Below are 20,185 nucleotides of genomic sequence, written 5' to 3'. Positions count from 1 at the left end.
AAGAACCTGCCCTACATTAAAATAGCTATCAGGAAAAATTTAGAAGGCTGCCAGATTTAGTGCAATTGATGCACTGGAAAGCTTTGTGAAACTAACAGAGCAGAATTATATTCATCTGGACTGGAAGGAAAGAAATATATTAGAAGAGAAATATATTAGCAGTTATCACTCTTCTCCCTTTGCATCAAAAGAAATTGCTTGGCAAACATCAGGAGAGAAATTTAAATTATATTAAATAATTACATTATATTCCAGTAGAGAATAAGAGATGAAGGAACTTCCAAGTACAAAGTGCTGTAGAGCAGTTTATAACATAAGCACATCTGTCTTATTGAAACAGCTTATCTCTTCCCCAATCAAAAATAACATTTCTTGAGGTGGTAAAATAGAGTAATTCTGCATGCAGCTTGTCTTACAGTCTGTAGTGTCTCAAGGCAATAACAAGATATAGTATCTTTGTACAAAATCACGTGCCTAATTTTTCTTTCAAGTGGTAGTGCTTTGGAAGCTTTTGTCATGTTTGCTGACCTATCAGTACTTTCATTTGGGGGTCGTAGAATTGATTTTTTTCAATTTGACTTTTGAAGTTGTGAGATGGGCTTTGATCTGTTGTCCAGATTTGTGGAATAGCCCCAGAAGCAGCTTCTAAGCATTAGATGTGGCACCATTTAAAGCATATCAAGAGTGGCACATTTGAAGGACTATCTCCCTGTTTCCTTTTGGATAGAAAAAGCTTTTATCTGATACATGTTGAATGATCATGTTCTTTTGATATTGAATGCTTGTGATATTGATATTAAATAAAAAGAATTAATGTGGAACTCAGCAGTACCTACTGGGACATCTTACTGTGCCTCTCCTGTCATTTGAAGTTTCTCATTCAATTTTTGGTATGACTGCATAGCAAAATCAAAACATGATTGCAGAATGTATTAACCACCTAAGTCAGTTTAATCAAATTAGGATCAGTAAATTAAGAAGAGCAGGACAGGCTTTGCTGCTTATTACCAGTCAGAGCAGACACTCTTGGGGTTGCCTAGATGAGGTTCTGATTGTTAACACTTGCTAAGATTAGTGTTTCCAAATCTTTAGTACTGCTACTCTGTTTATTCAAAACTCTGTGGATGTCACCAAAAACTATTATCACCCTATTGTTCTGTTGTGTTGCTAGGTAACTGCCAAAATCTTGATGGGTTATTGATGAGACTGCTTTGATGATGGGATTGTCTGTGTTACAAATGTAGAAACATGTAGGGTGCTTTTGTGTGGGCTGACACCAAAAGCACAAACTGTGGTTCATAGCTTTTGCACCTCAGCCTGTTCATTGGGCATGAGTTGTACGTAGGCAGTGTTGTGTCAGCGCCTGTCCAGCCAAGATAAGAGCTTTATCACACTACGACAATGAAGACCCTGCGGTTGACAGTTCTAGTAAAGTTTTGGGTGTCAACATGGCCCTGAATAGTGCTAGGTATGTTATTTGGTCTTTATTTTTGAATACTCCTGATAGCTTGAGTATTCTTCATTGCATAGTTGGACTTATTTCATAGATATTGCATTTTGTTTGACATTGACGTTAGGATTTGGCTGCAGCTTTGGCACCAGTACACAAGGAAATGAATGCTGATCTTTCCCATGTCGAAGTAAGTGGATTTCCAGTTGAACTATGCTGCATTAGCAAAGTTTAACACCAGTACAAGGGGAGGATGAGACAAAGAGTTTGTCAGTGGTTACACAAACATTTCTTTAATGCCGTCACCTTGACATCTCCCTGAGACAAAAGACATTAGTAAATTCTGTTCTGTGATTACAGTGCAATTTTGTACACATAATTTTTTTTTCGTTTGAATACAAAGAATGGGAATTTATGGTTTTATTTTGAAAATCTCATTCTTCAAGGTGATAAAATGGCATATATTTTCAAGGAAATCTTTTTTAGGTAAGACAGGTGAGTAGTCATATAATTTTTGATTCCTGTAGCTTCAAAAATAAATTTAATGAAATATTTTTGTGAGGAGAAAATATGAAAGGCTAGGGTTAAATTCCAATTTTCCTGTAAGAATCTTGGCAGACAAGAAGTGGTAATCATTTCTTTCTTCTAAATGCATTAGTCTGGGTTAATAAGAAAAATCTTACTAAAATTGATTGCATCACTTGTCCTTTTTTTTATATACAAGACATGAATTTTTATGTAAGAACAGTAGGATCTCAGTCTAGTTTTTGTTTTGCTTAAACTGCTCATGAAACTAGTCTTAGTTTTCACAAAAATGGCCAGTTGTCCTAAACAGACATGTTTAGGTCCTTGAGTGTGCATGCAGTTTGACACTCAGAAAATGAACAAAATTCAATCTCCAAATATTAATCACTATTTAAACCTGGTTTAAAATAATTTTTCTTAGTCATTGTACTACTGTGCCATAGCTGAAAAGTTTAAGACTGCAACCTGGTAGAATGGCTTTCAATGTCCATGAATCAATGAAGGAAATATGGTCTTTCTCTCTTTTTTGCTTAATGACTTGCATCTTTTATCTTGTCACATAGTTCAATGGCATAGAATTACAATAAATTAGTTTTGCAATTATCAAACCCTTCAACTTCTCTTTGGCATTTAACGAGCCTCAGAATCTGTTTATTGCTTCATATACTTTGCCATCATGAATATTAGCCTTTAATTAACTGGAACTCTAATCTTAATCTTTCTCACTATATTGCAATGAAACATTTTTATTAACTTGAAGAAGATAGTATTTGTTGCTATTTTTCTAATAAATGGAATACTTTCAGAATGACCTTTTTATCAGTAATTATAACAATATAAAATGTAAGAAGGCAGAACTCATTATACCAAAGAAAAGCATTGTCTGATTAGTTTTTGTGTATTTCACTTAGCTACATAAAATCACTGAGAAGCCTCAGCTGAGAGAGGCCAATAGGGATCATGTGATCCAGGCTTAGATCAGGAATTGGAAAAAAGTGGAAGAGGAAATCATGTATATAAACTTTTCCTCAGGCATATTGTGCACAGCTAGAATGACCCCAAACAGTGTTTGCATTAGAGAATGGTGCTCCATGGTGGTCTCCATAGTAATGAAGGATGGAAGGAAAAGAAACTGTTTGCAAAAGGTGAGCAGTAGTGGCTCAGTGCAGCCACTCTAGCAAGGGTCTCATAACCTAGGTTTTGTCAGATACAAATGAAACCAGTTGTCTTCATTAAATAAAGGAGAGCACAATAGTACTCTTCAGTCATGCCACATGACTGTATCTTCAATGCAGGGAGAGTTCCGCTGTCTTCCTGATTGCTAATAGTTCTTTGTTCTAGATAGATGTTAGGCTTATTTCTGTCTTGATCATTTCATTGCTTTGAAGTCAGTTGCTCTTCCAGGTATTTAGAGGTTTCTTTATCTATTGCAGACCAATCTGACAAGAAAAGCATCTTTAAGACAAAGGAGAAAAACAACAGCTCTCTCTGTTGACACTACTTTCAAGTATTTGGTACACTGCTACATCTCCAGCTGTACACAGTACTTTGGTAGTTATACAGTGCAAGAGGAGTTTGGAGGGTAAAAATGTCCATATTCAAGTGCAGACAATAATGGCATGTAATATTGAAATGAGAGATATGATAATAGATGAAATTTATTAATGGAACTTCTTAATATTTGGTTTTAGGAATGATTAATTATTTAATTATTTTCATTGAAAAAATCAGGATTGGATAATGAAATTTATAGTTGACATAATGTTTGGAGTTGTTATTAAAAGAGATGAAAATCATGGTGTGACAGATACAAGTGGAAGCCTTTGAGAACTGATGTAATAGAAATGTAATTAAATATTATAGTAAAAAGTACAACATAATGTACCTAAAACTAATGGCAAGAAACTATATTAATGACATTGAGCTCATCATCTGAAAAAAATACTTGCTGTGGCAGTTAATCAATGGATAACTATAAGATGCCAATGTGATATCACCATGAGACTAAATGTAAGGCTGAGAGATCTACCAAACAGACCCTATCACATGAAAAATAATACTCACTGTATTTATGATTCCTGATAATAAGGATTTAGTCAACTTGAAAGGATTCCTTTTTCATCAACTCTTCCAATCACAGCTTGAATGTACAGAAACTTTTAGTATTTTCAACGCTGACTTTTGGCCAGGAGTTCCATAAATCCACTATTTTCTGCATGAATACATAAATGCTTGTTTGTTCCAAACTTCTTACTGACTAGATGTTATTTTTATGTCCCATCCTTTTACTGGAGGAGATAGTCGAAAATCTGCCCTTATCACCTTCTTCATAATGTCATGATTTTATAGTTCTTTATTTTATTCTTCCATAGTAATAATTTTCTCACTTTATTCTGTTATTTACCTTCAGTCATCGTCCTCTTGTGGACCTTTAATAATTCTACCACTGCCTTTTTTTGAGATGGCAGATCAGAGCAGGCTAAGAGGGAGCTTCAAAACCTTCATGTAAGGACAATGCACAACAAAGGGGTTTGATACCAACATATCTTTAGTCCTTCTAGTATCTTTGTTCCTGGATAAAGAATAGGTAGAAGTTTAATAAACATAAACATATTTTCTAGAAAATTTGTAAAGTGCAGTAGGAAAAGGCTCATATCAAATTTACTGACATGAGTTGGGAAGAAGAGACTGTCTGGTATCAGAAAAGATGTAATTTGAGATTGCATTAGGTACCTCTAATTATGGTGGTCTGCTACAAAGAATTCAGATTGTATCTCATGCAATCAAGACAACATATTCTTCATCAATAATTTAAGATAAAATCTAACAGTGACCTCTGATACTGTACAGAAAATAATGTTTTAAAGGATATATGAAAGACCTGTTTGTGAATAACATACAAAAGAACAGAAGTGCTTTTCCAGTGGCCTCAAAGACTTTGAGACTTGCCTCAAATGAGAAAAGGGAAGAAAATCCAAACAACAACAACAACAACAACAAAAAAACAACCACCAAAACAAAACAAAAAAACCCCAAAACACACAAGCAAAAAAAATAACCCACAAAAAACCAAGTGAAAGTACTTACACTGGTGGCATAGAACAAACTGTTCCTCTGCAGAACAGCAAGTGGAAGTTTCTTTACATTGGTTAGAAATTATTTTCTTTGAGTATTACTCTCAACTGCTGCAGATGTGGTTACTAAACAACGTTACAGCTGTGCATATCAAATTTGTTTTCACTGGTCATGGTCTATCAGGGACAGCAATATGCAACAACAGGTCACAGTTTAGTAGCCCTAGTTGAAGCAATTTTTAGAAAAGTACAGTGCAGGCATATCAATAGTGGACTCCTCTACCTAGGCCAGTGGAAAATTATGTGAAAACACTTTGGGGAAAAAAAGTGCCAAGTCAAATTTAGATCTGTAGTTAGCAGAGTTAAATTACAGAATAGCCCAAATGAAAAAGAGGATGTAACAAATTTACATTCTGTTCACTGGAAAGCTGGATGTCTGCTAGAAACTAATGTAAGGGTCACTGAAGAAAAATAGAATACTAAATACTGGGTATGGTTTATGATCATTGAAGCTGTTCCCCCTTTTTTTTTCTTTTTTTTTTTTTTTTGAAAATGACACATTTTAGCATTTTTAACAAAAGAAACATGCAGAGAATTGTAGGAAGTTCTTATCCCAGATGTACAGCAATGGAGTTTCACAGTGAAGAATCAGTTGTCAAAGGCATATGAGATTATTTAGCTCTCTTAGACTCTCTTAGCATTTGAGATTAGCTTTGTTAATTGGCTTAAACAATAGATTTCTTTTAAGTACTTGAAATTCTATTATCACAGTGCCAATTGTTAGTTGCTGTTACTACTATGTTTGAGAAAAAGGTTCCAGCATGAGCATTTTGGAATTGGACTGTTGTTCAGACTATGCCATATGCTAAACCAGCAATAGCTCAGATAAGGAACTAAGTGGAGCTAAAACAAATTTCCTCACAGGCAGACAAGAGAGGTCTGAGCAAAAGACCTTCATTCTTTCCCCTGCTTCAGCCATCAATACTGAAGGACTGGAAGTCATCTGAAAACCAAATCCATAGCATTTAGGGAAGGGATATGCTAAAAGAGATTTCCTAATCTCGTTACCTAATGACTAGCGAAAGACAGTGGAAGGTGTAAACAGTAATATTAGTTGAAAATCAAGTCAAATTACTTCTAGAAAGAAACAGAAAAAGGAGAAATACTTAATTTCCCTACAACTTCTACTATTAATGTGACTACCTTCTTGGTGTTTTGGTTTTGCTAAAAAATGTTATGATAATAGAAAGATCTACTTTAAAATATAGCCAGATTTTATGGAATAATCTGAAAGTGGCAAAAAAAAAAAAAAAGCAGTTAACAAAACCTGTAGATCATTACCAAAGTGTATTTCAAAGAAGTGAAGTTTAGCATGTAAAGAAGAAAGCAAACTATAATTTGGGAGATCACTATTATTCTTCTTTTATATATATTTTAAGCTAGGCTTTAGACTTTTTCTAGAAATATTTTACCACTAAACTGTGAAGGGTTTTTTTGTTTTTTTTTCTTTTTAAGGTAAGAGGGCCCCCACCTGCAGGATCAGTAAAAGAAAGACCAGCAAAACACACAGCTTTTCGCAAGTTTTATGAGAGAGGAGACTTTCCAATTGCTGTTCAGCATGAGTGTGGAGGAAACAAAATCGCCTGGAAGGTAAGTCCTGGCACAGCTGTGACAACCAGCTGAGCTTATTGAAGTGACATCTCTCATTGTCCAACAAAGTTAGCTTGCAAGTAAATACACTGAAATAATTTCTTAGCAAGTGGAAGATGGTGGGAAAGTCATTAGAGAACGGCCCCTGAGTCAGCTGTCTGCCTTGGCTAACAATTAAATTATATGCTGCAAAAAGGAAGATGACAGAGTTGCTTTGCCTTAGAGAATTGTCTCCTGCCCAATTCATCTCTATTTTTATGAGGACTTGGCAATGCAGCCTGTTTCAGGCAGTCCATCAAATGATGGAAGTGGCTGGATACAGTGAGCAGCAGCCATTTATCTCCCCAGATTTCACCTTCCTGCAGGACACTTCCAAATAGAAGCTTTAATTACCTAAATGGATAGGTCAAGATTGTCTGCTCCCTGAAAATGCAGAGCAGAATACAAACGAAGGCAGATTCTCATTCCACGGCCGTACTCTGAGTCTCCAGCATATGTCAGACAGCGAAATCGCTGTCATACGTGCCTCTGTTACAGGCTGACCTCCACTGCTGAAACCATTACAGCTCCGACATTTCTCTGACAAAAGGTTAATTGGCTTCAAAATAAATGTATTGCCTAATGACTCTATTCTAATGCGGCTGTGTTTCTCTCTAAAATGCTTGGTGACGTTATTTGTAAAACTTGCCAATCTTCTAAGTAACTACTGCAGACTTTTAAATTTAATTTTAAAAATGAATGCTGATCTTTAACCTCTTCCTACTATTTAATTATTTTGGTTATCGTGAATTACTTTATTTTTTGTCTCATTTATTGGACTAGAAAAAGATTTTGCTGGAAGCCATGTTAGTTACAGAAAATGAACATGCTATGCATGAACAAAATGTGTCAGATTTGTAAAATGTTTATAATTTTTCATGTCAAAAACATGATACCAAATTAAATGTAAAGCTATGTTAAGTCGTCGCTAAAAGGAGGAATTTTGCAATCTTATAATTGATTCTGCTTGTAATGAAGCAAACAGGATTGGCTCTGTAGTGTGGTAAGCAGTACGATATTTGATAGTAACTAAATTTTTAAGGTAGCTCTTTTGCTTATTGAAATACAGAAGAAAGATTTGTGCTACATTTTTGTTGCCTACAGAGGTTTTGAATCAGCACAAAGAATAATTAATAGTTTATGCAGCAAAGGGAATCTCAGTCCCAAAATACTTTACCCACAATTGAGGTGAGATTCCAGTGCAATTGGGCTTCAGGCAATACTAGAAATTCCCTTGTTGGACTAGAACTCACAGGCTTACAACTTAAGCCTGCACTCTGATCTTTCATCACCAGGTAAGACCCAGGGGTGATTTTCAAATAACTGCAAAAAAATCTGCAGAATTTAATTTTCATCTTGAGGCTTTTTAATTTCTAATTTCTCAAAATCAAACTGAGAGGTACAGAAATACTGCTGGACTGGCATTCCACTAGATGATGCTAGTGACTGCTTAGTTGACTTAGGACATCAGGAAATTAAATGGAGCTGCATAAGAAGTTCAAATGGGACATTAGGAAAAGGTTTTTCATTGAGAGGGTAGTTGATCACTGGAACAGATTCCCCAGGGAAGTGCTTGTTAGTTTCTGGAAAAAGTTCTTAGTCATATGATTTAGATTTAGGTAGTACTGTGAGGAGAAAGGAGTTGTATTTGATGATCCTTATGGGTCACTTCAGCTTGCTAACTTACCTGCAAGCCTTCCAACCACAGATGCATGCTAAAGTGTTTGATTTCTATATCTGGTAGTTTTAATTGATATCATACTGCCTTGGACAGTCACAACAGCAGAGTCTCTAGTCAAAGATTCCGCATGTATTTTTTCTTAACACAATTTGCAGTCTTCTAGACCTAATGACCACCTACTTCAGTAAAACACTGGCTTTTAGCTTGTGCAATGTAGGACTGAAATGTCATGCAAGACTTGTTTTTGCTATTCTGCTAATCCTTTCTTTTGAGAAAAAATATCAGAACTTCAGCATGAATGCAAGTAAGGAGCATAGTACTGGACTATTCCATTCCTGTAATTAGTGCAGGTTCAGATTCAACCTTATTTCCCTTATTCCATGCCACTCAATTTAGTCACAAATCAATCCTGAGTGAGTTCTGTGGCAGGCAGGCTCTCAACAACACCGAGGTATAGAGTTATCTGAGACTATTGTTTAGTTTGACATGCAACTGTTATTGATTACTGTGCAGTTTAAGTACATGAAACAGGCAAACTGGCATTTCCCAGTTCAAACTTTGTATTAGATACCTTCTGAAGTCTTAGAAGCTGCCCAGAGCTGCAAAAGGATGAGAATGTTGTTCATCATTACGTGGTACTTCAAGGTACAGATAAAGTAAGGTCTATATTTTTCACTTGTTATAATAAGGACAGAGTTGCACTACTCAAAAGACATCTAATGGCTAATTTTCATCAGTTCATTAGTTGTATATCTAATTAAAGAAGTTAACTTTTAGTGATATATCTTACTCAATACTGCTAAATTCATAACAGTTGAAAAGATATTTTACTTACGAAATGTGTTAAGGCAAATGTTCTATAAAAGCTTGGCTGAAGTATACTTATTTGCACGAATCATGATCAAGTGGAATGATAAAAAGAAAAAATGAATTGTAACAATGATATTTTAATCCTGCTGTAATTGTCCAATATCAATGTTTTATGTTGAGAGAGGATTTTTCCTCTGTTTAGTTATAATGTATATCGTAGTTGGTTTCACTCTTGTTAGTTTGTCTATCAAATGGTGCATGAGAGAAAATGCAGGAGGGCCTCAACCTGATTTTTTTTTTACTAGGAAAGGAAAATACTATAGGATTTTGTTCTTTCCTGCAAAATACACAGCTGTATTTTATTTGCTTCTTTGCATGTTTTTATAATTACTGAATCAAAACTGTAATTGTCAGACTTTTATTTTTTTAGCACTTCAAACACTTGTTCATTATGCTGTAATTCTTTGGACAGAATACAGTAATTTTTAGAAAGAACAGGAGAATCTGAAATGCTTTAATATACATTAATTGTATTTGGTTAATATGTACCAAAAAATTTACACAAATGACTGTTGATATTGTGACAGTTCTGCATATCTATAATTTTAAGCCCATGATTAATTATTACCTGTAAGGGCTGACTATGTGTAACTGTGGACCTAGATGAAATATAAATTTAACTTCAGGAAATGTATAGAACTGTTTCTGAGTAACTGTATGTGTTGAATATAATTCTGAAATAATAGTGCTTTTCTGTTGCTATATAGCTTAATCGTTTCCAAAATGTGCTAAATTTAGAAAGAGGCATTCTTGCACCAAATTAATCCTAAGCATAAACAAAATTAAACTGTGCAGATAAATCATGATGTTTACCTTGGTGTCTTTTCTTAAAAAAAGGGAACAAAGCAAATCAGACCTCACTAGATAATTTTAGAAATATGTGTGCTCTTGGTGAATTTTGAGACTAAGTCTCTACTTGTAGACAGGCATCTCTTTGAATATTTCTGTAATGCTGTCATACTGGCTGGTAAGTTTTACTATTGTTGTAAGTTTAAATAAACCTGTTTCAACCTAATGGAAGAAAAATGTAAAAAGATAATATACACTTACAAGAACAGGACATTGAAGCTGGTTTTATTATAGACGAGAACAGGAAATTGAAGCTGGTTTTAAAGAATGCCAATTTTTTTTCCAGAGGGGGAAAAAAAAAATAAAAAACCTCTGATAATGCCAAAGCAAGATTATGTGGTTCTACAGGATATAATCACATTTATTTCTGAAAGAATATGTCATTGATTGTTTTGGGGTTCCTAATGTTTGTTTTCAAATCTGGAGAGAAGTTGTCATTTTGTCATTGTGATAAAGTGATTATAGATAATGATTATAATTTGTTAGTTATGTCTGTGAAAACAAGACATACAAGACATAACTCGCTACACAAATTTGTGGCTTTGATTGCAATTAAATTAATAAAATAATTTCAAAATAATTCCAGATGTTTCATCCCCTTTCAGGGCATGTGCTAGCAGTCAGTAAATTCGTTGGTAAGTAGCGTATGCTCAATGTAACGTTTTAATATCTATTTTGTTTTATCCTTCCTTGGTAATCAAAAAGAGAACTGTATATATACCAATGCCTTAAAATTTCTGCAAATATTTAATGTTCATATTTCTTTTGCAAAGTAGTTTTTAAGATCTGGAAATAAACAACTCCTTTGTTGAGTTATTGAACAAATGTTCAAAGATCTTTCCAAATAGGAAGCATTTGATTTTTTCCACTAAGAGAGAATGAATAATAATGGCATGGTTTGAAAAAGTATTTCTAATGTGTATTAAATGTAAAACTTGAGAATGTAAATTGTTGTTAATTTAGAATTAGATAATATTAGAAAGTGAACTTTATATCGAAAGAATATACTAAAATATTTATAAGTCTTTTGACTACTTTTGTGGGATCCCATAGTTCTTTTCTGGCTTATGTATATTGCAATTTTATTTCAAAATGTATTAATACATTCTTTTGCACAATCTCATACCAAGCTATGAATAATAAAAGCTCATAGTTCAGGTCTGAAAAGGACGTCCATTTTTAAATATACGATACTAAATTAAAAAAGGTCAGAATGCAATTAAACCTTTGACTAAGAAAGTTGATAAAACCAAGGAACTGTTTCTGAATTATAAAGTATGTGTTTGAAATGCAGTCTCTCTGTATTAAATGGAAAGTCATCAGAATGTTTGAAAAATTATTTTTTAGGGAGTGGAGTTAATTATGCAAGTTATTATGCAGGAGTAAAAAAAGCTTCTATTCTTCAAAAGAATTGTAGCAATTTCAGAGAAATGAAAGCCAAATTCAAAAACTCAAACTTTTTAAGCAAAATGTCAACATGAATATGATTTCTATTTTTGGGGTTTTTCTCCCAGATTCTCTGTATTCACTAAGGATATTACTTCTGCCATTTTAGTTTCTCTTCATCTGCTCTTTCCTACACAGTTAATTTTTTTTTCAGCATCTAGTATAAGATATGGTAGCAAATTTATTTCTTTGTGATGTAAACTAAATGCAGGGCTGAAAGAAAGAGATCTGCCTTCAACATCATGAATTACGAATGCACGTACACTTTCTCCTTTCACCTACTACTGAAAGTTGTTTTTAGTGGTAAGGAGTACAAATGATTTGAACTTCCCAAAGTACAGTTTTTATTAGTATGTTGTATACTAGTTTACATAGAATTCTGAACTTCTATGATTGAGCTGCTACCTATATCCAGCACTAAGATAAAAAGTTTTTGTTTGTGTGTTGTGGTGGTGGTTTTGGTTTTGTTTTGCTTAGTTGGTTTGGACGTTGGACTTTGTTTTGGGGTTTTCTCTATAAAATGACTTGGTTTTAAATTTTGTTTTATTTCTGGGAAGTGTAGTCTTTTTTGCTTGCTTGAGGAATAAGTTTTACAAGAGAGAAAATACTTTCTTTATATCAACCAATATAGTCAGAGAGGAGACGTTTTCATTTGCAGAGCTTTCAATTAATGTATTTGCATTTTTCATTTTTGTAGCATTGTTTTGTCATTAAACTAGATGAATACACACTGTATGTTATTTACTATGTAGTATCAAGTAAAATTGGGTAACATTTTCCAAAGTTCAAATCTCCAAATAAATTAAAAGTAATTGTATGGAGCGCATTTACCCTAAAGAATGACCCCGTTATTATACTGTCATCTTGCAATTTGTGTAATTCAAGATGTAATTGAAGAAGTTGAGGGATTTTAAGCTTGTTCCTATCTAAGGGGGAGGTTCAACTTTGCTTCACCTCTTCTACTTTCTATTTCTGAAGCATGCTTGACACTGGCACTGACATTTATCAGAGCCCTCTTTGGGTAATTTTATCTCACTAACTCAGGAAAAGAAGGTGGGTGTGTTTTTTCTTGATAAGCTACACGTTCTTAGTCCTGGAAACTTTGATTATATGACAATCCATGAGTGCTAATGCTGAGTGTTGGTGAAGAAGAGAGAAACAGTAGCAGAGTACAGTGAAAAATGTGAGAGAGTTGAGGGATTTCAAAACTGTTGTTTTCAGCAGTCATGAGCTGCTAGATTAGTTGTTTGTGGAATTGCAGCCTCTGACACCTGAAAGCAAAGAGAACAAAGTGCTGTGAAAATTAATACTTCTTTAAAATTTATTTTCAGATAGAGACAGATTTTTTATGCATCCACTTTTTGTTAAACTGTATTTAATATCTTAGTGAAAGATGTTGAGAGGACGCTGTAAAAAAAACTGGTAAATCCTCCACAAGTGTTGTCCTGCAGAATTACAGCTTTTTGCAAGGTTATGTAGAAAGAGGAAAGGTCATGTATCATGCACAGACACAGTTGGAACAGCACAGAATGGTGTTAGATTATATTTTATTTAATCTCTTCATGTTTTAAGCAATAGTTCAGTTTTCTGCTGCAATTGACCTCTGTTTATCTTTCCCAGAGGGCTCCTTTTTTACCATCATTCCAGTGATCATTAATAAGCCTGTCTCCAATATGAGTGTGTTGGTATAACTGAAAATTGCAGTGTGGATTCAAGAAAAGGCAACTGAAAGCAAGAATTTATTAAGCTAAAAATAATACATAATAATTTAGAGAAGCTAGAAGTATGAATTGAGGTAAATAAGTAAACTCTTGAAGAAGCAAATTTTAAATGCTGCCTGTGAGGAAAAAAACCCACAACAACTGATATAGTGCAAATTAATAGTTTGGATACTGGTATTTTTTTTTTAAAGGAAAGTAAAAGCCTCAGTTTTCTATGAAGACAGTAATAGAGCAAACTGTGTGGCATGGTAGCAAGAAAGAATTATTCAGCTTTAAACTAAAAATAGTAATGCTCAGTTGTATGATCTTAATTTGGTAGTTACTAATAACCTGTATACTATGGCTTACTGAAGGAAGCACAAGCCAATACTTTGCATAAACAATCATGTTTAGGTAAATGTCGCTCATCATTCTTTATGGTATTAGTGTGGTATTAGTACCCAACTAATCACTACCAAAAGTGTTGTCTCGGCTGATGTGCATGCGACTTTTTCTTAGACAGTGCTAAAAATTTCCATCACAAGACTATTCTTGTTTTGATTTTAAATGCAGAATACTAAGAAATAGGCACATCTTAATGATATGACCTGGCTTTCATTTAATGAAAACTCCTTTAAATTTCTTAAGAAATGTTAGATAGTGCTATACATACACCCACTCTATAACCCTAGGTCATAAAAAGAGAGAATGCAAAATATTTTCTAGCAAATAAAACAAAATTTCCATTGACTGCAATAGAATGGGATCATTGTTGTCAGATGTAAATATTATTCATCATCCTCTCCCTTTTTCTTCCTATGATATTACAAATTTTCCTGTGATCTATTAAGTTTTTAGTTTATAATGCTCACAGGAATCTATTTTTGATCAACTGTCTTAATCTCTGTCTTAAATCTAAGGCAGTGTTAGTTTTGATCTAATAACATTTATATTTAACAATGTGTTAATTTTATATTTATATGTAATACATTTGTGTTTGGATTTTTTCAAAAGTCACTATTTATATTGACTCTAGCATTTTATGTGACATGGCTAAGTTTAATCATCTTCAGTTTAATAATTTACAGACTAAAATATGGTACCAAGCTGATGTCCTTCAATTAAGGCAACATTTTTTAAGTTGTTGAGTAATTCTGGGTACTTCCAGTTTCCATTTCATGGTACATACAGTCACAGAAATATTGCAACAGTAGGTTTCTCAAGTTTGAAATTTCTGTGTTGATTTGATCCCACCACTAATAATGCTAATTCCAAATAAATGTATCCTATTCAAACCTTACTTTTCAAAAGCACTATGCTAGATTTAATTTTCTGTTGAAAAAGTATTATAATAGAAGTGCAGGTCTTAGAAGAAATGTGAGATGTTAGAGGTTAAAAAAGAATCTTATCAAAATGTTACCGCAAAACTCTGTTGCAAAATGCTATGTTTTTATGAAATCCCATAAAATCATTGTGACTATTCCAGTACTTACCACCATTTTCATTGGTTGATTTTTTTTATACATTTAAACTAGTATTTTTAGTGAAACACCAAGTTAATGTCACATGTGTATTAGAGGTTACTCAATGCAATCCCTCCTTTTTACAACTTGTGGCTCACAAGTAATGTGATTGTAAAATGTAATTCTTTCTGGAGTTAGATTTTTACAGTCCTCTAGTCCTTTCCATTTCTTTCATATTTATAATTTACTAATTTAATGTCTCTTTTCTCTGTGCTCAGAAAATGTACCATATATTTTAAAAATGTGGCATGCCCATTTACTTACCGGCTGAATAATGTTTTCATAAGAAGTAAAGGTTTTCCTATGAATGTGTAAGATCTCCTTTCTCTTAACAACATCAATGCTGAATCTGGGGACTACTGTTGTGATGGAGTCTAAAAAAGCCTTGCAAAGAATAGTGACAGTTTACCTGATTCCTATAGTACACAGCAGACATATTTCATTCAGTGACCCCTGTGTAGCTAATTAATAGTTGCAACTCATCCCAGGATTCTAGAAAACAGTAATGTTGTGCCAGTTAATTTACTATTCCTTTTCTCCTGAATATACAATTTAAGCCATTCCTTTATTTGCCATCTCTTGAAAGCGTATGGAATGAAAACTCAGCCATGTATCAGAAATAACTTTAATTTAAATTTGCTAAATGACCTCTAAAAGCTAGATGAAAGATTTTCTGCTGAATGGGCTGGTGCTCCCTGCCTGTATAATGCATGTGAGAAATTAGTGTGAATGGTTCACTTTTATGGAGTAGTGCTGCTTGTAGTAAGCCTGCAGAAACAATTTTCCCCCAAGCCTCCATCTGTTCTTCAAACCAGGGCATATGCCATCTCATCGAGCTTGAAAGTCAACTGATTTATAACTCCTGAAAAGTGCATAGATTGAAAAGAAAGGTCGACTGCTGCTATGTGACAATGATTTGCTAGGTACTTGGATAAAGACAGTTCACGTTACTATGGGCTCCAAAGGACACAAGTGGTGGTGTAAGCTTTGGAAATTGGTAAATGGACATTTAGGACAAAAACAAATTGCTTCTCCTCCTTCAGATAAGCAGATGCCTTTCTTCTTAAAGATGGAAGCATTTAGAAAGTAAGTAGTAATACAACCAAGACTTCTTGTTACACTCGTTATATTCAGACAGAGTAAGCTTTTCCTAAGCACAAAGGTTGCCATCTCAAAGTGCCATGACTTGTTCCACTTTAATCTGTAAGGTACAAGCAGAAACATCTGTCTTTAAAAGTGCACCTTGTTGTTTTGTCAGAAAGTTTTGTTCAGTGCCACAAACATAGCACTGATGAATTTTCTCTATCTACCCTGAAGGTGATTTCTGAGCCATATCCAATTAATGGATGACTTGTTCTCTGGCCATTAGTTATCAGCCTTTCTACTTTTACCTAAATATTGCAGAGTTCTCTGGCAAGTGACAAAACAAATGGAATTGACAACATAAAAATCAATGTGTGTTTGATGTTTTCATTTCTAGTAGTCATTTACTGTGACCATTCTGCTCTGAGTCTCATATTGAATAATTTCTTCAGCTACTGTTTCTTACCAATTCTGATATTTTAAATAACATTTCAGGTAAAACATGGCATGGAATTAAATGATTTATTTAAGAAAAAAACTAGAAATTATACAGTCTTTCAATATGAAAATATGGAGCAGATTTTGCCTTGAAAAATACAATGGTGACGTATAAAATGTTCACGTGAACAGCAGGAAGAGTTATCCTCTACAATTATTAAGTTTTTGCTTCTTAAGGTGTCTGTAGCATGTGTTAGGAAAAAATGCCTCTGTAGCTTTCCACAATCATCTGATTTTGTGTAGCCATGGATATCCTGACCTAGCTCACGCAGACAAGCATACTTTCTGAACATAAAATTCAGTAAAGAAAAGCAGAGCAGTGAAGATTAACTAGATCATTGTTATCAATTATTTCTTTTGTGTGAGTCACTACCCAACATAGGTACTGGTTATTCATATATTGTGTATGCTATTGACTGATTAAAAATGATGAAAATGTTGAGCTAAGAAACCATGACAATTACATACAAATTGTAAGTACCTTATTTTGCCGTAAGATTGAAGAGATTTGTTAAACACTTATAATGCAGTTTATAACATCATAAGATTTTTATGAGGAGAATGCGAGGTGTTTAAGAAAACTTCATACTGTATGTCTATACATTTACAGAGAAAAGTTCACTATCACTGGAAGCATCTTTTCTAAAACCATATTCAGTGGATGTGTCTGCTTTGGAAATGTATTTTTTGTGGATGTATGTTCTCAGTTTTGTGACAAACACTATATATTTTGTTAATTTTTCATTGTTTCATTTTTGTTGTTCACTATATATTAGGCATGTGTGTGAGGCAAATTTATCTCCCTCAGTTCCATTTAATTTCCTATACTACTTTCAGAGCATGAATTAATTCATCATCATTTCAGTATCATTTTCTCATCACTAGCCTTGATGAATGTTTCACATCAAATTCATGTTCACATCTACTATGCTACTGAGTTCTGATCTGTCCTAAGCCCTGCTCTCATTTCTCACATTGTTATTCTGCAAAATAATAGCATCTCTTTGCTAATAATACCTTTTTTATTGCCTTTTTTCTTTCTTCCATCTGTTTTTTTCCATCTGTATTTCCTCTTGCTTAACTATGAAGTGTTTGTTATCATGGGAAGTTATTCACCAGGATAATGCAGCAGGATCTGGTTTAAGTAAAGAATGCCTTTTACATATTTTTTTGTGAAGTAAGTGTGTCCTTGGTCAGAAATCATTTAGATTAAGATTGATGCAAACTTCCTAAAACAGCAAGACCTAAATCTTAGACCTCTTTTTTTGTTTCCCTAAATTCCCTCATCCTTTAAAAGTTGTTGACAACTTGTTTTGATGAAATATAAATTTGGCATGAAGGAGATCGGTTCCTGCAAATATTTAAGCATGCACTTAATGTCTTGTGATTAAACCCACTGAAGGCAAATTTTTGCTTGCCCTATGTAGAATTGGTGTGAGATGTACCTACCTCTACAATGAGAAAAAGATATTTCCATTTGTTTTCAATCATAAAGATGTAACTTCCTTAAGAAGTGCTAGTTTCAAATTAATATTATTACATCTTTAAGACATTAAAGATCTTAAAACTTCAGCTCATTTGTGTCTGATAAAATCTCTATAAAGGTGATTGAATTATGTGTTTTACGAAAAACAAAGAAGACTGAGTCTATATTTGCATTTCAAATAGCACTGCGAATTTTTGACAGTAGTAGTAGCATGTGGTAGTTTATCAGAGCAAAAATAAGATATCATAAATATTTAAATGAGTTAGTTCCTCTTGGCTTTTGGCTTTGCACATTAACACTCAGGAAACAGACAATTGTGTGGAATTGTAAGAACTGCACTTTTACTAAGTGACAGAATCTGTGAGTTGTTAGTATGCTGTACTGTGGCTCCCTTCAATACCATGAAAAAAAATGTGTCTTAATTAGGTTTTAAAGTTACATAGTTTCCCTATACTGAAAAAATCTAAATAACTGTAAGACCTGGTAGAATTCTATATTTAGAAAATCAGCATTAAAACCCTCAATAACCTAACTGGCACATTAGACTTAAAAATAATTAATTTAAATCTCATTGCATCTCATTTTCAGATTAATATTACATTCATAAATGCAGGTAAATCTGTGCCTTATTTAAAGAACTATTACCAAAAGATAGACAAATCAAAATTACAAATGGCAGTCTTTAAAGAGATTCAAATATTCAGATTAATATCTTCTCAGGCTGTAGTGTGACTAAAAAAGGGTGTTGCTTCCAGTGTAATTGAAACTACAGTCTGAATGCAGATCTCTTTAGAAATATTAGTCCTCTTGTAATGTAGTGGATCTTGTCTCATAATTAAGACCATGTGCACTGGAGTACAGTTCTGCTCTCAAAAAGCAACACGGTCAATATTGGTCTGTTCTCTTCATATCCAAACAAATTTTTTCTAGGATCAGAAGTCCATGGTGGTACACTTCAGAATCATAAATACCTCTATAAGCCTGTACCATAACTGATGTTCCTATTCTGTGCTTCTTATCTTGTCCTTTCAGGCTATTAAAAAGGCCAGTTCAGATGGGAAACCCCTACTTTGCTTTGCCATTTAATAACAGCATTGGAACATTCCTGCTCTTATTATTCCTAGAGAGGTAGACAGGGGCCCTGGATAAAGCCCATATCTGAGGCAGAAACATTCCTTTTAACAAAGCTTGGGCCAGAATGTCAATTTTGCACTTGAACTCAGGTGAAATTTCCTTTGAGTCGTTGCTTACCTTGTGCTTCTACAGAGTGAAAGACAAAATGCATTAACTTACCTTAATATGATTTTTTTGCTTAATATGTTCACAAATCAGTTCAAATGCTTGCTAAAAATATCCCCCAAAACCAGCAAAAGCCAAACTATATATTAATCAGGTGAAAATTGCAGTCCTTTTTATATGTGTTCAAAAATCTAACCTGTTCCTGTGCAGCACTTTGGGTGAAACCACAAAAAATCATAAATTGATACAAAAGGGCATAGTATTTATTTGTTTGGAAATTTGTATTCCATCATTATTAAGACTACTTTACTCGTTTCAGAGTAAAAACAAACTTTCCTGTTTAAAACTATTGCTGTCATACAGCTCTCAGGGGTTGTTTCATTTTAAGCTCAAAAAATATTTGCCAATTTTCTAATTTAGCTGGAAAATTCTAGCTTAAGCTGGAGATGAGGAAAGCTGCTTTTTTGTTTTCTAGGATTAGATCTGTATTTTATGTCTGCTTTCTGCTGTACTGTTTTTCATCCCTTATATGATTTTATGCTTTTCTGAAGAGGTTGGGAAAATAAGCCATTTAAAACTCTTCAGTAACATCACTCAATTTGCCCTATTCTTTTTTGATGAACTTTAAGAAGCATATAGCCAGAGTCATGATACTACGAATCTTTCCCAGAATGGAAAAAAAAAATAGATAAAGTTTATCTGATAAGGAAAAACCTTGATCTTTTAAAAATTTCTACTTGGGTTTTTATAAATCTTTTAACTTGAACTTATTAAAAAATTTCCTTCACAAATTAGATTGGAAATGCATAGCATATTATTTGCAATGTATTTATCAACTGTGATTAATTTGATATATTATTTCTTTGAGATAATAAAAGAAGGTGATAAAATTCAGTTCATCTTCAATAGAAGTCCCTAAGCTATGTGTAACAAGTATGGAAAGACAAATTTAATACAACTTCCTGTTCACATAGCTCCTGACATCAGTCCATCAGTGATTTATTGTCTCCAGACATTCATGACAGCAGAAAACAAGGTTATTTTAAATGCATTCTTGTGTACAGAGTTGCAG

The 20,185-nt window shown here is 33.7% G+C and overlaps 1 protein-coding gene across 5 annotated transcripts in view; it reads left to right on the top strand.

The window, feature by feature from the left end:
• PACRG (parkin coregulated) overlaps positions 1 to 20,185 on the top strand; it is a 210,793-nt gene that overhangs the window by 40,795 nt on the left and 149,813 nt on the right. For all 5 annotated transcript variants that reach the window (XM_064708672.1, XM_064708675.1, XM_064708673.1 and 2 more), the window contains exon 3: positions 6,565 to 6,699. In XM_064708672.1, coding sequence (XP_064564742.1) covers positions 6,565 to 6,699 — 135 coding nt within the window. The remainder of the gene's footprint in view (positions 1 to 6,564; positions 6,700 to 20,185) is intronic.

This window comes from Zonotrichia leucophrys, chromosome 3, assembly GCF_028769735.1.
Source record: "Zonotrichia leucophrys gambelii isolate GWCS_2022_RI chromosome 3, RI_Zleu_2.0, whole genome shotgun sequence".
Lineage (NCBI taxonomy): Eukaryota > Metazoa > Chordata > Aves > Passeriformes > Passerellidae > Zonotrichia > Zonotrichia leucophrys.
Note: the sequence above shows the minus strand (reverse complement) of the source record. Positions and strands in the feature narration are given on the sequence as shown.